General features: G+C 37.6%; 1 protein-coding gene across 3 annotated transcripts in view; it reads left to right on the top strand.

The window, feature by feature from the left end:
* Positions 1 to 13,808, top strand: part of SORBS2 (sorbin and SH3 domain containing 2) — a 79,251-nt gene extending 65,443 nt beyond the window's left edge. For all 3 annotated transcript variants that reach the window (XM_010178843.1, XM_010178844.1, XM_010178845.1), the window contains 3 exons: positions 9,547 to 9,596; positions 12,436 to 12,542; positions 13,320 to 13,808. In XM_010178843.1, coding sequence (XP_010177145.1) covers positions 9,547 to 9,596; positions 12,436 to 12,542; positions 13,320 to 13,381 — 219 coding nt within the window. In that variant the 3' untranslated portion in view covers positions 13,382 to 13,808. The remainder of the gene's footprint in view (positions 1 to 9,546; positions 9,597 to 12,435; positions 12,543 to 13,319) is intronic.
* The last annotated feature ends 1,968 nt before the right edge of the window (positions 13,809 to 15,776 follow it).

Raw genomic sequence — 15,776 nt, 5'->3', positions numbered from 1 at the left:
CCTAACTACCTATAGAAGGACTTGAGCAGTCCTGAATGTGTTCTGGAGTTTACCACAATTACTGATACCACTTTTCCTATTCAGTTGGAGTTTTTTAGCACATATCGCTCCCTGTAGCAATTGCACTAAACTTCTCTGGCCTAATGGAAATAAAAATAAATATGCAATACAAGTCAAGAGCAAGCTCTGTGCTCCTTAACATGGCCTAGACCATCTGTATCTTTAGCTCTAGTGCAGCCTGTAGCCACAGGAAACTGAAAATGGCAGTGTCTCCTCACCAGTGTTATTGACCTTAAAACCACAGCTTAGAGACCTTTGTTCAAGAAGAAAGATGAGGGAAAAAGACTCGATATCACTTGTAACAGCCTAGCTCTGATTTAGCAGACTGCATTGTATCAGTCTATAGACTTTACCTCAGTACAGAAGACTGTAACAAAGGTTTGTCTAACTATAAAATAAAGATATTTGCCTCAAGAAAACTCAAGCAGAAGGTAAGTAAACTAACCTTCCTATTCTGCGACATTAATTTAGCCTTTTGAAATTATTTTCTATTCTAGAGTAATAATTAAAGTCTAAAGTAGTCTAAGGTAACTTAGAGATGTACATCTAATTATTCTGCATAATCCTAACAATGAGATCAAAATATTTTTCATTCCATTTTGATTTTGAGGATTAATAGTAATAAAAATGCATTTTCAGTATTTACTGAAGCAATGGATATCTACTGATGCTGTGTACGTTTGACTCACCAGTCTCATTCTTACAAAAGGACGTTTCTTTTACCAGAAGGATACTTCAATCAATATTATGTAACGCTACTCAAAATGTACTGCTGTGTACTGTGCTGTCACTATTTTAAAAGCATTGTTGACTGCCTGCGTTCAATTAGAATTGAATGTACCTTTCAGAGATGTTGATGTCATTTTGAACTAATAGGATTACTTCTGGAGAAAAATGCATTCTGTAGCTGCTCATGCCTTAATAAAAGTATGCAATGTATTAAAGATGTTTCTTAAGCATGTACGCAGAAGTACGTAGAAAAAGTAGAAGTAGTAACATTAGGATACTTATAAATCACCTCACTTGTTACAGTTTAAAAGAAATTCTTAATGACACCTGAAGTGTACTTCTGAAAAGACTGTTCTCAAAATAACAGTAATGGTTTGGGGAAATTACATTAATATAAATTGTATGATTTAATAACCTGTGACAGGCTCACTAGCAGAGCGCCATTAAGTAACATAGCTTTCGCAGATCAAATGCAGGTCACCTTCATGAATGTAATGATTCAGATCTGTCTTAGTGTTTGACATTTAAGCCCCAAGCCAGAACCTGATACAGTTTCATTTTTCAAATGTCTTTCCTGCTGTTCTGATTCATACAGTAAAGATTTCAGCCACGTGCTCACTGAAATGATACCCCGTAGTCCAGATGATGGCACAGACATTTTTCTTTCCCAGTCTACTCATATCTTAGTTCTCTGACATGATTATTTGTTTATTTAAATTCCCTTTTTTTTTTCTTATTTTTGAAGTTGCCTTCCCAAGCATCGTCCCCACTTTCCAGACATCTTTCCTCCTCTTGGTCACACATTGATCAAAAGATTCTCCAGCCTGACTCTAGTGACTGGTTTTCAAGGACTGTTGGGTTTTCACCTTCAAGCGAGTACATCTTACCTCCTCCACCATTTCGAGACAGTTTTCTTTGTGACTTAGAAGAAGCCAATTCTTTGGCATTACCAACATCTCAAACTGTAGCAATCTCCCCAGGTAATAGCATTTACCAAATTAAGGATGATCCCTTTATTCCAAATACAGAGGTCTCTCTCAGCTCTCCTATGCCTCTTCCTCTATCCTTTCTTGTACCTACATATGTCTCATCCCATGACATAGCATATAAGCATACCAGCAGCAGTACCAAACCAGGAAATGAACAAGACTTGAGAGGTAGACTTGGCTCTTCAGTTATCGAAGTACCTGAAGACTTCTCAGATACCGCAAGAGAAGGTGAACATGTTGGCACTATCTGTAGCATCGCTTCACCACATGAAGGTGGCTCCACCTCCAGAGCGCTAGCTGCAATTGCTGAAAATGACGAGGAAACCTGTACTGCAGATCTGTCAGTTAATATAGGGTATCACTCAAATCCTCAAGAATCAGATTTCTACAGAGAAGCACAAGACACAACTGAAGAACTGCCAAGACTCTATATAGAGGAGGATCTGGGCCATGACAATTTAGAATTCCCAATAGCAAGTGGAGGAGACTCCATGGTATGTTATGAAGGATACACTTCACCAAATATTGATAAGGTATTTTAATTTTGGAAAAACCTGGCTTCTGTGTTCAGATAACTTACTCAGTATAATTATTCTCTGCCTTTTCTTGCATTTACATATTTGTATTGTGCACAGGCACAGCTTTATACTATTGCATTGGATAAAAATTGCCAGTGTCGGGGATAGGCCCTTCTCAGAATCAGACATATACACCAGTATAAGCTCTGTGGTATTCTGCTGGGCCTTTCCCTTCTGTCCTTGTTAGCTGCCATCGAGCTTCTGATGGGAAAAGCCAGTGAACCATTTTCCTCACTGGCCTGTTACCTGCCACCCCCTTTGAGTCAGAGGACCCAGCAAGCAAATGCTCTCAGCAGCCTTCAGAGGGAGGGACATGCCTCCTGCAGAGACTTCACATGTGTCACTTCACCAGCTGATATATTTATAGTAGACTCTGTTATGAGAATGTGACTAATAATAAAAGATCAGATTGTTTGGCAGTTAAACAGCTGCTTCCCCCAGTTCCCCTTTGTGACAGTACAACACTGAACTATCCCAAATGTGTGCTAGCCATTAAATGCCACAATATTGCTACACAGTTTGTGGGGTTTCTAGGCAAAGTTTTACAACAGATTTTTTTCTGTCCAGCACTTATTTCAACAGACTGTTCAGGCAGTTGCTTTGGCTGGCACATGCAAATATGTAAATTGATACTTAGGACAATATGTTTTAGGCCTAACATAGAACTAGTTAATTAGAAAGATTTTGCAGGCGGCCTCTGCCCTTACTTGACCTGAAAAATACAGGAGAAAACCATAAGAATAGAGGTGAAATCCACTGCCACAGACAGCAACTTGTTTTGATTTCTGAGGGAAGAATTTTCTTCTAGAATAGTAGACTGCCTAATAATAAAGTTAGCGTCACACTTCTGACTATGCAGGTTATTTACGTGACTCTTTATTGAGTGTTTTATGTCCTTCACATCTGATTTTACAGCACAATTACTTCTTATTTCTCTTAAACATTTAAGCCAGCTCTACTTTCTGCGGGAACATCGGGAGACTCTGATCCTCCTTTCCACCTTTCTTCTAATGTTCCATTTCACTCTGCCAAGGCACCAGCTTCTCACTCTGTTACTCCAACATCCCTGTCTACTGCTTCCCTCTCACCTCCTCTCCTTTCTAAACCCTTACATCAGCAGGAGAAAGACTCCCCAAAGTTAAAGGTAACTGCACCTCTTAAGCATGCATTGTTGCAAGTCTTCATATATATTAAGTAACTCCAAGGCTAACACTGAGTTTGCTCTTTTCAGATGTATTGTTTCCTTTACTAATATTAAATAATGTAGCACATGGCGTATTAAGATGGGCCTTCTTCAAATGAAATAGAAGGCAAAACTATAACCGTTATGATACAAGGAAATAACTTAAGGAGATACCAGTGACAGGAAAGCCTTCAACTCAAGTTCAAATCCATACCAGGACATCTGTAACTCTTATTTAATCAATAGAAACAGAATCATATTTGAGTATGCAGAAACAAAGTAACATTTGTAGTTTGAAAGTGTTTTCAATTTCAATCCAAAGCCTGGGAAAAAAGTCATAAATTTCACAATAAAGCACCACTGCAGAGGGTCATGTTCTAAATACCAATTCTGTTAGTCAGGGACTGGACAAAGATTATTCCCCCTTCAAGACTACACTTTGTGTCAGCATTGCAGCTCTGTGGCAGAAAAATGAAATCTGGAAAGTTGCACTAGATAGACAAAATCAATTCCCAGTACAGTTTAGACCCAAAGCCAATTTCCAGTGCTGACCTCCAGGGAGTCCATTTGCTCATGAAATGGAGAAAAAAAGTAATGTAAAAAGTTTGAGAAACTGTCTTAGAAAAACTGATCATTACATCTGTGGAGGGGAAAAAAACCACCACACCAAAAACCCACCACTTTCTCTTTTTTTTAATCTACCATGTCTTACAATGTGTATTCATGAAAAACCCAGACATAATGGACCTTAAGACTTCTTAACAGACCCCCCACCAGATCTGTTGATTTTTTTCTGAAGTAGGGAAGAGACATTGAAGTTCTTGCCAAGGCATGAACCTGTCATGGGCTTAGGTATGTTTCACCTCAAAGGAGGGGTGAAACACAGTATTGCATTTGTTTCTGCAACTCTGATTAATTTATCAGTTGTGCAGTGCTTTTGATGGGTACTTTTTGCTTTGCCTAACCAACAATATTCAGGAAATTCATTTACTCTGAAATTCTTTTTAGGTGACCCTGATATTCCTTTGTCTCCATCTTGCATACACGAGAGCCTGAGGACTGAGGACTAGAAGTCTAGGGGGGGCTGTTACAGAGCTCTAGCTCTTACTGTTTTCAAACCATTTCAAATACGGATTATTTTTAAGTCTAAAGGAACATACTCCTTTATAAACGTAATCAGTATAGACTTAACTATTTGCAAATTGTTGAAGTTAGATACACACCCACCAACAACAGATTTTTGCACAATATTTGCAAAATGAGATAAAGATTTATTTCCTTCCAAGGGTAAGCACACTTTTTTCAGCAGTCAACACCGACTACATTGTCAGGATAAAGAATTGTGTTAAAATAAGCATAGCCAGGTTTTGGCTGTCATCATTTCTTGCTACTTAGCCTACAGGCTGAACTTGAGAAGGAGGGACAGTTCCTATCCTCTTCTCCTTGTGCCTGTTGCCCATGATTAAAGTCTCAACTGCTACAGCAGAAAGAATTTGAGACATTTCCAGGACTCAAATATCACAAGTCAAGGGAGGCTTTTCTTGCACTGTGTACTGATACTTTGGTAATTTTTCTTGATGTAAAAATACATGCATACATACAGGCACTTTGCTCCGTGTTGGTGCAAGGGACATGCCCTCCAAAGAAGGAATTGTGGAGACACTTCCCAAGGAGAAATCTTGATGTTTTTGTGCCTCCTTGACCTCCCTTGGTATCTTTTTTTGTTTGTTTGTTATTCACTCTTTGAGTTCCTAGGAGGGCTGTTCATCTGCCTTGCCACATTCTGCTCCCAGTCACCAATACCAAGGAAAAGGTTTCCAGTGTCAGGACTCTGCTCCTCTCACATTCCCCCCCAACTCACCCCTGCCCCCGAGAATGCACATGTGCTACACGTACACTCCCTTAAGAGCTGAATTCTAACAAATATTTAGCTGATTTATAGTGATGTTAACAAAACAAGGATTTTCCTTGAAGTATTTTTCCATCAAGTAATTACTTGCTTTCTAAATGCAGATTCAAGCTCTATGTTCTGTTTAACAGCAATGAGTTACCACATTTGTCACTGGTGTTTCTAAATGGTATTTCTGCTCTGTGCTGTTGAGCTGTCCTGTATTATTAGCTGAGCTACTTCAGTGGGTACAATTGCAATAACTGTTCTTACTCCAACTGCATACACAGTGCGTGATTCATCTTTTAATTGTAACATGTAAGGGCATGTGCCAGAGCAGCAAACCCCTGGAAAAAAATATACAGTGGTAATAAAAAAAGTAGCATATACTAATAGTACCGTTATTTGCACCTGTAACACAATTGTGTTTTGTAATCAGGAAAAGCATGACCAGTTTGCATGTATGAATGAAGCAACAAAAATCCCACAATGCTTCATTCTTAAACTCTCACTTGACACCATTTTTGTGGTTTTTCTAGGCTAATTTAAAGAGAGAAATATTTGTTAAGGGTAAACCTCCTCGTAGCCCAGTGATGATTCAGAGGTCCTGCAGCTCACCTGTCAGAGGTCACAGCTATTCACACCGGGTACGGTACTGGATGCCCAGTGTGCAATAACAGTATTTCCATAGAAAAGGAGCTCAGTGTCCAGTCTTTCAGTATTTTGCTTCTGCCCAAGTGTCTCAACGCTATCAGTATGCCGTCTTTTATTCCTGTTGTGCTTCTGTGCTATGTCTGAGTAAAGCCAAAACTTATTTTATAAATCCATTCGTGTATTGTATTTCTGCAGTACTGCATAGTATTTCCAGTGCTACAAGATGTAAGAGATCCACATACTTTATATTAGCCTGTCTTTTCCTAAATTACTCCTCTATTTCAAAGCACTTCTAGTTTATTAAAATTACAGCTTCTAAGAGTCAAAAATCTATACTTCATTGCACGTATACAGGCTGAATTCTTGTTTTTGAATCCACATCCTTCTTTTCAAAATGTTTTGATGCTGCTATAATATGTTCTCTCAATACTCTCCTTTTTATCCAAGCACTTTTATGTCAGACTGCCATATTCTTCAGCCTTTCCCTTCGTATCTGTAGTATAACATTAACATAACCGTAACAGTTTCACCTAGCCAGAAAGTCAAAATGTTTAGAGTTTGCATGTGTTTCACTAAAAAAGGTGATCTAAATTATGAAAAAACCCGTAATCTAAACTATATATGAGAATTTATAAGTTATGTTTTACTTTCAGTTTATGATAAATTATTATTCACATTGGTTTCCTAACATTTAGCTCTTAAAAGTGATAATGGGATGAAGTTTTTTCCATGCTGTTGATTTTAGGTTATCATAATTCTGGTGGTTTGCTTTTTAAAATTTGATTTTTAATTTAAGACATGCGGGTTTGTGTAACTTTAAAAAGTCTTGGCTTTTTTGGCAGGCCTGTGCTACCAGGTATGACGGACAGTGCTTTCTTCATTACTGAAGAGAGGGAATTCAATCATAGGAAGGCCAGGATTCTTGCAGTAGTGGATAAACACCATCCCAAAGAAAGTCCAATTGAGAATAAGATACCTAAAAAAGGGATTAAGCCCTATTTTAATTTTGAGTGTAACTCTAAATAAATGGCTTATAATCAATATATTAAGAGGACTTCATTGTATACCTAATTTACACACTTATGACTATACAAAACTATTATATGCAAGCATGTATCAGTCATGCATGAAAATCAGGTGTACAATGGGGACCATTGACTTGACTGCGCACTTCTGAGAGGTTTGGGATAAGGCCCTACAGTTTTTCCCAGGAAAAAGGGTTGTGTAGTGAACTGAGCTGTAGCCGGAAACTAGAAATCCTAGGCACCAAGAGCTCCCCATAGGGTGATGCATTTCACGATAAGTCTTGAATACAATTAGCCAGACCTTGCAACAGTCCCCATTCTAGCCAATGACACCACATATGGGAATGAGAGCCAAGGGCAAGAAAACGGGAAGTCAACTGGGGTACTATTGAGGAATGCATTCAGATAGAGAGTGAGCTTCAAGGTCCCCCTGTTGAGACATAGCACAGATTACTTCACCTTAGTTCTTCCAGATTCTGATTCCATCAAAGTTTTCTCTGTAGCAATGAGAGAGTTAAAAATCTTCATTCACCTATCATCTGTTTCTAAAGTAGTTAACTAGCAATAAAACATTTTAAAGCATTGAAGCTTATGCAGAAAAATAAGATAATACTGACCTACCTGATTTCTTCCTGCCTTGGTATATGTTCAAAGCATTAATTCATTTCTAGTATTGTTTAGGTCATTGACTTTTATTGTTCACAAGAAAAATCCTTAACCTCGGTTGAGTTCTTCTGCATCTCTGACTATCTTTGGCATTCAGCTCAGTTACAGACCTGATGAAAGATTAGCAGAGAATAAGGTCAGATTCCAATCCAAATACGAAGCAATCTGCCCAGTGGAATACTCTCTTCTTGCTTGACAAGCCAGCTGTTGAAGGAGGTTTACTGAAAAACTAATGTCTAATTTGCCATCTTTATTGTTGGATTCTTAAGTAATCTTTCTTTGTACACTGGCAGAGGAGAGTTAAATGAGGGAGAGAAGAGACTCAAAGAATAAAAATAATTTTTTTTTGGACTTTGAAAACCTCTTTTCCACATAGCTGTCATTAATACAAATAGAAGTTCTGTAGTCTACCTGCCTGCATCTTTAGGCACCTTTTCAAAATTATACTCTAAAGACTGTAAAAATGAAGTGGAGAATATTCACAATATTTTCAGCAAGAACACATACGAACATGATGAAGAAAGATTTAACTACTTCAATTTCATCTGGAGATGTTGGGCGGGGGGAACCATAGCGTCTTTTAACATTCAATTGATATCATTAGGCTGTGGGTTCTTTATCATGGCTTTCTCTCATGGGAGACCGTGTCAACTTCAAGAGTGAACTGAAGCAAGATGAACTGAAATAGTCAAACATGGGAAAGAGAGAACCATGGAGCAATGAGAAAAATCCTGTGGCTTCAAGATCAGGTTGCAATTTACTCAGTTTATGAAAGTGCTATGAGCTGTGTTTGATATCCACACTCCCAAAACAGATACGGTTCCCAGATACGGGTACCAGACTGTCAGTCTCCACAGCACTACCATAGGGCATCCTCAGTCAACAGAGAATGTGATCACTGCTCACATTGAGAGCTCTCCCAAGCAGCTGCTCCTGTGCTGTTTCTGACCCCAACTGGACTCTAATGGGCGGAAGTCAGTGTCTTTCTAAGCAGGACACAGTTTCTGTAGAAGGTGAATATTTTTCATTGCCATTGCGTCCAGATTTATTGTATATTAGTGGTGGGTAATGCACCATTAAGAAGTAAAACCTTTTATAAGCTTTGCACTGGAAATACAAACTAGTTGTTCCTCTGAAGTAAAAGTGTTAATTGTTATTTTCACACAATTACATGCGTTCTTTCAAAAATTCTTTCTGCTCTTTGCCTCCCAAGAGCCTGCATGGCTTTGTGCCACCCCTTAAAATGAAACAGAATTAGTTAAAGCATAGCATGTTATGCCTGCCAAGTTAGTACTCTCTCTGTGTGTATAATGTAATTTGGTATGTTGTTTGTGTATGAATATTCTAAATTTTGCCATTACATATAGGAAATTTTATTTCTGCTTCTCTAAAAATATACTTCACCCAAGGAATGTATGATGTTCATCACTCGCATCTGATTTTTCTAATGCTATTTCTGTTTCACAGTGAAGAGGCAGCAGGGTTCTATTCCAGCTTTCTACTCCACTATAAATAGAATGGACTGTTGATAAAGTTCACAGTTTTGTGTTAGTTTTTGTTATGTCCTCTAAAACATCAAATCTTTAAACCTGCCAAGATTCTGTTGCTTGCCATGTCTGTTTGGAATTTATCATGAGTTGAAGCAGGGGTGGGGGTGTTGTTGTTTTATGAAAGGTAAATATGAACTCCCAAGCAACTCTATATCATGCCCCTATCCAACTATTTGGACCTTAGACTATAAATCTTTATTACATTTCAAATCATTTCATTTCAGCCACAGCGCCCTGTGCTTGCTCATGAAAATATACACAGTGGGGGGGAACCGTAAGTATACTTCTTGTCTACTAAAAAACCTAACGTTTCAGCAGTAGCCAGGGCATAGACAAATAATTTGTTAACCTGCCAAGTACAATTACGAGGAGATTTTAGAAATTTACAGATGACTGCATGGTGTAGTAAGATATCCAAGAAGGTCTCAGAGGGCAAAGCCTTAGTTGCTTAATTTACATCAGACAGATGTGCCAGCTTACAGTTCTCCATTGTTTACACTTAAAAGGAATAATAATCTTGTAAAAATAAAGCTTGACTTCTTTCATTCTCTCCATTTTTACATCTCAGCAGAATGCCAATTAAATATTTACACTGATTCAGCGTACTTGCTATACTGACTTGTCACAAATTATTCAGAAACAGTTCTGGATGTGAACAGAGAGAAAAAAAAAACTTGATAATGATGATCACAGGAACACAGTCTCACACTTTTGATATAATTCAAGTGTGCAATTTAAAAATAAGATACAAGAAAACCTTCCTGAAAACTGGAGAAAAACCTGGATCTCAACTCCTATTTTCACAAGCAATGTAAGCACTTGGTATAAAACACATAAGGTATTCAAGGCTATTGCAGTGCTGACTTTTTTCCCCCTAGTCTCGCACTCAGGTCCTGCTTCAGTGACCATTGAAGCCAGTAGCCATTCTGCCTCTAGTGTCAGAGCACTTTGGAGTATGCCCTATTGCATGAATTGTCCTAAATGTAACGAGGGTTTAGCATTTATAAATATTTAAAAGTTCACCTGTTAGTCACTTGAAGAAATGGCAAAAGAAAGAGAGAGGGTCAAAAATTTACCAAATAACTATATCACAGATTATATATATTTTGGTTTCAGTCTCACTAAAATCACAAGCTCCTGTTGGTATTGTTGAGCATACAATAATTACCTGATTAATCTCGTTCAATAAAGTTTAATTAGTTCATGACTAAAGTTACTTATTCCTAAAATTAAAAATAGAAGTATATGTAAATTGTCAACCAACCATTCTTTTTCTTGAATATGTATTCTGTTAGTGTTGTAGATGGTAGTAGAGTTTCCATATTTAGGAAATTCTTAGATTAGCAAAGAGAGAATGACTACAAAAGAGTTATTAAAATGAATTATCTAGGAATGACTAAGGCTGGGTTTCTAAAGTACAAAGAGTGCTAATAGGGAAGTTCTTGGTACTGTATCTGAGTAAGGAAGTGGCTTGAATCCTATTCATGACACATCACATCTGCAACTCCTGTGCCTTTGGAAGCTGCAGGCAATCAGTTTTGGAATATCATCGTAGCTCTGCTTTCCTGAGATAATGATAAGCATGACAGAAAATGTTATTGCCATTTAACTTTTCGCACAAATTGTTCTTACTCCTGCTACACAGATTACCAGAGGTAATTGCTTTAATAACCAGTCCTGCTCCATTTTGTTAGTGTGATTAAAATATAAAATTAGACTTTTCAGATTTGGGGAGGTAACTGCCAGTCACAAGACATTAAGTTAAAATAATTTTTTTCTTGGAATGGTGGGGTTTTTTTTCCTCCACACCAGCAATGTGAGAAATAAGTGTAGTTTATTCAAGATGACCATCATGACACTAAGCCTAGCGCCTGTCTGTATATAGAACTTTCAAATGGGACTTTCAGTAGTAGGAATTTTTTACTGAAATAAACGTCTCATGTAATACATGGAAACTTTGCCTGAGTGATATAGAACTAATGGAATTACACAGTACCAACACATCAAATGGGGAATTGTTCTTTTTACTGGGGGAAGTGTAATGACATTAAGGTTTTAAAGTCAGTGAACTGTTGATAAGAGGGGGAAAAGGGACGTGATTATGTTTTGTTTCAATATTTTGAAATTAAACTATTTCCTTTCGTACAATTTCTGCAGTTGTGCCCTGCTCCTGTACACACAGTCAGTCAGAGCTGGGAGACAGAAGGAGAGAAAAAAGGCAGATTCTGACTCTGCAGAACTCGTGGGCTTTTGCAGCATCTGCCCACACGCTGTCAGCCCGAGCACCTTCAATTCCCCCTGTTAAGAGTTTTATTGCCATTCTTTCCATTCCAAGAAACTCAGTTAAAAACTGACAAGGACTGAAACATAATAGATTTAATAATCTCATACCTCTTTATTTATCCACCTCCCATCCTTCAATCTGCAGCCCTTGCTCAGGGTTGAGGTACAAATCAGCAGCTGAATATTGTTTGAGTTTTCATCCTTATGTGCCCTGATTTGATTCAAGCCTCTCCCTCACTCAGAGATATTTTTAATATATAAAGGGAGGTTCCCAGGTCAGAGTGGCAGCATGTGAGCCCCTCACCTGGGCACCCTCCTCCACCACTCAGAGGACCCCAGGTTCCCCACCTGTGCTGCATGGCACCTCGCTCTGCTGGGCCAGAGCAGACGTACCCTAGGCTCAGCTTGCCAGAGCTTAAAGGCGGAGCCACAGCTTTAGGTGCTGATCATGGTGGGGTTAAGGGGCAGGCACATCTACAGACTCCCCTCTAGAAGTCCTCTGTTTTGGTAATTCAACTATAAAATAATGCTTAAAAAATACTATAATTCTGTGTTTTAAGCAACTGATTAAATAAACTGGTTGAGGCGCTGTCAAGGCCTACCTTGGGTCCCCAGTCTTTAGTGTCTGATGACTTACTTTCTGATGAAGTTTTATTTATTTACTAGAATACATAGCTAGCCCTGAAGTCCAACAGACAAAATAAACCCTGTTTCCTTATATTTGCAAGATGTGTAATATATTAGTTAATGTTTAAACCAGATCCTTTACTTCAGGAAAGGTGCAAAGAACTCTTACTTCTTTTTAAAATGCATCATTTGTCCTATTTAAGGTTTCAGGCTCTGTATAACTATACTCCTAGGAATGAAGATGAATTGGAGCTCAGAGAGGGAGATGTCATTGATGTGATGGAAAAGTGTGATGATGGATGGTTTGTGGGTATGTTTTAATTTGGTTGCTTTTCAATTTATTTTTTTCACAACCTTTGCTGCCGTCTCTGCTTGATGTCTCTTCAAAAAATTAATTGTTGGTATTCACTGTGGTAAACCTGGCTTTATCAGGAGAAATCCCAACCAGAATCCACTGAAATTAATGGGCATTTTTTCACCAGTGTCTTTTGAAATTGATAGATACAAAGTGACATGGGTCTCCCGTTTGTTGTACAGCACTGTTGTCATTGCTATGTGACAAAAATGTATTACTGCTCTCTTCATAAAGACCAGGTGATGTAAAACTTACTCACATGAATACATCTACAGAATTGACTACTTGTGAGAACCAAGTATTAATGAACAGAGAGAGATTTCACAACTAGGCCTAGATAAGGTGCCTTAATCATTCCATAAACTCTCATGCACACAGTGGCTAAGTTACTCATCTAATTAGTCCTCAGCATTTCAAAAATTCAAATTATTTAATAGACTTGATGTTGTTGAAATTTATTTCTATGAACCAAGTCAAAATTTTAGCACAGATTTTAATCAGCTCTAATAATTTAATCAAATACTACTTTATTTGCTTTTTCCTTCTTGCAGTTATAATTTGTTAAAATTCACAACTCGCAAATGACATTCAGAAGAACTTTTTGAAGTTATATTATAAAGAACTGTAGATACTTCTGTTTGTGCAATTATAAGCAAAAAAATGTTAAGGCCATGCTTACATAGCAATTTCCTGTTGTTATTCCCATCTTTCATCTATTGCTTCTAATTTCAGGAACCTCGAGAAGAACCAAATTCTTTGGTACTTTCCCTGGAAACTATGTCAAGAGGCTGTGAATTTTTTTTTCTACTTGTTTATGCTGCATCTCTGCAAAACATCTGCATAAAGCTGCTAGAAACCATGCTACGCTGGCCTTCTCTTTTCTTGCTTGCAGTCTCAGATAGAGGCCATCTATAGTTCATCCTCATCCCATCCCATCTGCCAAACCGTTCCAGCAGTATTACAGCAACGACCACAGGGTGGATAACTCAGCTTTTCTGAAACAAGAGGAATCCTTTCAGCGTTTAAATACTCCCTGCTTTACAGTTTTTTCATTTGAAACACAGTAGGAACAGCCTGATGAGAGGTACACAGCTGAATGGCCAGGGGAGTGGGCAGGAGGAGGAACTGTTCTCGGTTTGGGCATTTGTGGTATGATCATGAAGTCTGATGGGATTTTTTCAGCACGCATTTAATACAGGGGGAAGTTGCTGTTTACTATTTTTTAAAAAATGGTTTGAGTTTCCACATTCTTATTAGCTTGGCAGCATTTGTTGCTTTCACTTTACCGTATCACAGGTTTGCCTATTGTACTGGTTTACAGTGTATGACAAATTATAATGTAGATTTCTTGCCTGCACTTGTATGTTGTAACATATGCACAGTGACTGTAAAATCTCAAGCAAGCGTAGGGAAAAAATGGAAGAACTGCAAGTGTTCTGAACGGGTGCAATGGTATTGGCTAAACCTTTTTTGTGTTCTTTTTTCTCTAACAAAGCTGTAGTGTTTTCTGTTAAAAGATAAGAAGTGCAAGAGGCATAAAACCTCAGGTCAAAGGATTTAATGAAAAGACAGGATGATATAAGAATAGACAATAATAACTTGCTACTGATGTCTGGCATTAAATGGTTGTAATCAAGTTGTTGTGATAGTAAGCAACATGACATTTGAGAGGTTAGTGTTTTTATGTACCACAGGGATTTTAAGAAGCAGGAAGTAAACAGTGTTAGTGCAAAGGGTTGTTGGGTTGGTTTGTTTGATTGGGTTTTTTCCTAACATAGCCACCTGAAAAAAATTCACAAGTATCACGTACTGATTTATTTCACTATATATATATGTATGTATGTATGTTAACAAAACCTGAGTTACACATTCTTTTTAGGAATTTAGTACAGGAAAAAAAATGTCACATGTATTAAACCTGATACATTTTAGAGGGCAAGGGGGTTCTGAATGAAAAAATGTATTTGAAAACATGCTCTTTCCATAAGCAAAGGTAAGCATAAATAGCAAATTAAATTAAGGCACAGGATGATATTGACTATGGCTTTATAAAAATAAAAATTCTGATTTGGTTTCTTCAGCACCTTATAGATGGCAAAAGCTTCTACTGCATTTCTCATGGGTAAAGGATTGAAATTATCAAAATGTATGTAGTCTGTGTAGCATTTTGTACATACGTTTGCTTTTTTTGTACAGAGCCATTTGGTTGTTGATTTTAAAAAAAAATTAGTTCCTTATTTGATCTTTGCCCTCTTCACATACAGAACATTTCAATGCATTTTTCTTTTCTTGCTCTATTTACTGTAAGCACATCTGGATAGTGCAATTCTGTAAGATAGCATTTTATGCAAAATTTTATTAATTAAAATATGGTTTACCAGCCAAATCTAAATGTACATATGTCTTTATTACTGAGAAATGTCATTAAGACAAAGGTAAAGAAACATCTTTGTGCAGCATACCTTTATTATTGCAGATTTCATGGCAAAAGCTTTATATTCAAAGGCTTTCAATTTTAAACTAGATCTGCATGAAGCTTTGCTGTGAGATTAATACCTATCTTTGATGCCATTTATGATTGATGACTTAAATATCTGTTGCCTGTGATATTTAAAAAGTACTGTTTCTACTCTGTATCTGATTTTAGAAAAATACAGGTTTTTCATACCTGGCTTTCAGGTAACTGACTTTGAATTCCTACAAGCAAAAGGTCTCTGTGTTTTTTTCTTGAATAGACTTCTAATAAACTTTGCTTGGAGTACGCAACTGTTTCCCCCATCATTTCTCAAAATACACATAATGAGTTTCTTAAGTGTTGCAAAGTGCTTAACACTTTGAGCTTGTATGCAAACAGGCAGCTTTGCCTTGTACAGGATTTTTTCCCAACCACCAAGCATACACCAGTTATGCCTATGGGCAACCAGCATTATCCACACAGCTCTCAGTTGGTCCATTTCAGTGTCATCCCTAAAACACTTGAATCCAAAAGCAACATGGATTTTCTGCACACAAAACCGTAGTGTTAATGTTTTAGGCAAAAAAAGTAGAGCAATATTAAAAGTTATATCCAGGTAAACCAAATACCTTCAAATCGTCTAAGTCTGCTGAAATCCTGCCTACAGTATTTAAGGAACAGACTGAAGGAGCTTTTGAGCTTCCTTGTATAAATTCTTGTATACTCCCCTATAA

The sequence above is a fragment of the Mesitornis unicolor genome, unplaced genomic scaffold (assembly GCF_000695765.1).
Source record: "Mesitornis unicolor isolate BGI_N332 unplaced genomic scaffold, ASM69576v1 scaffold38292, whole genome shotgun sequence".
Classification (NCBI taxonomy): Eukaryota; Metazoa; Chordata; class Aves; order Mesitornithiformes; family Mesitornithidae; genus Mesitornis; species Mesitornis unicolor.
The sequence above is the reverse complement of the archived record's forward strand: the minus strand, read 5'-3'. Positions and strand labels throughout refer to the sequence as shown.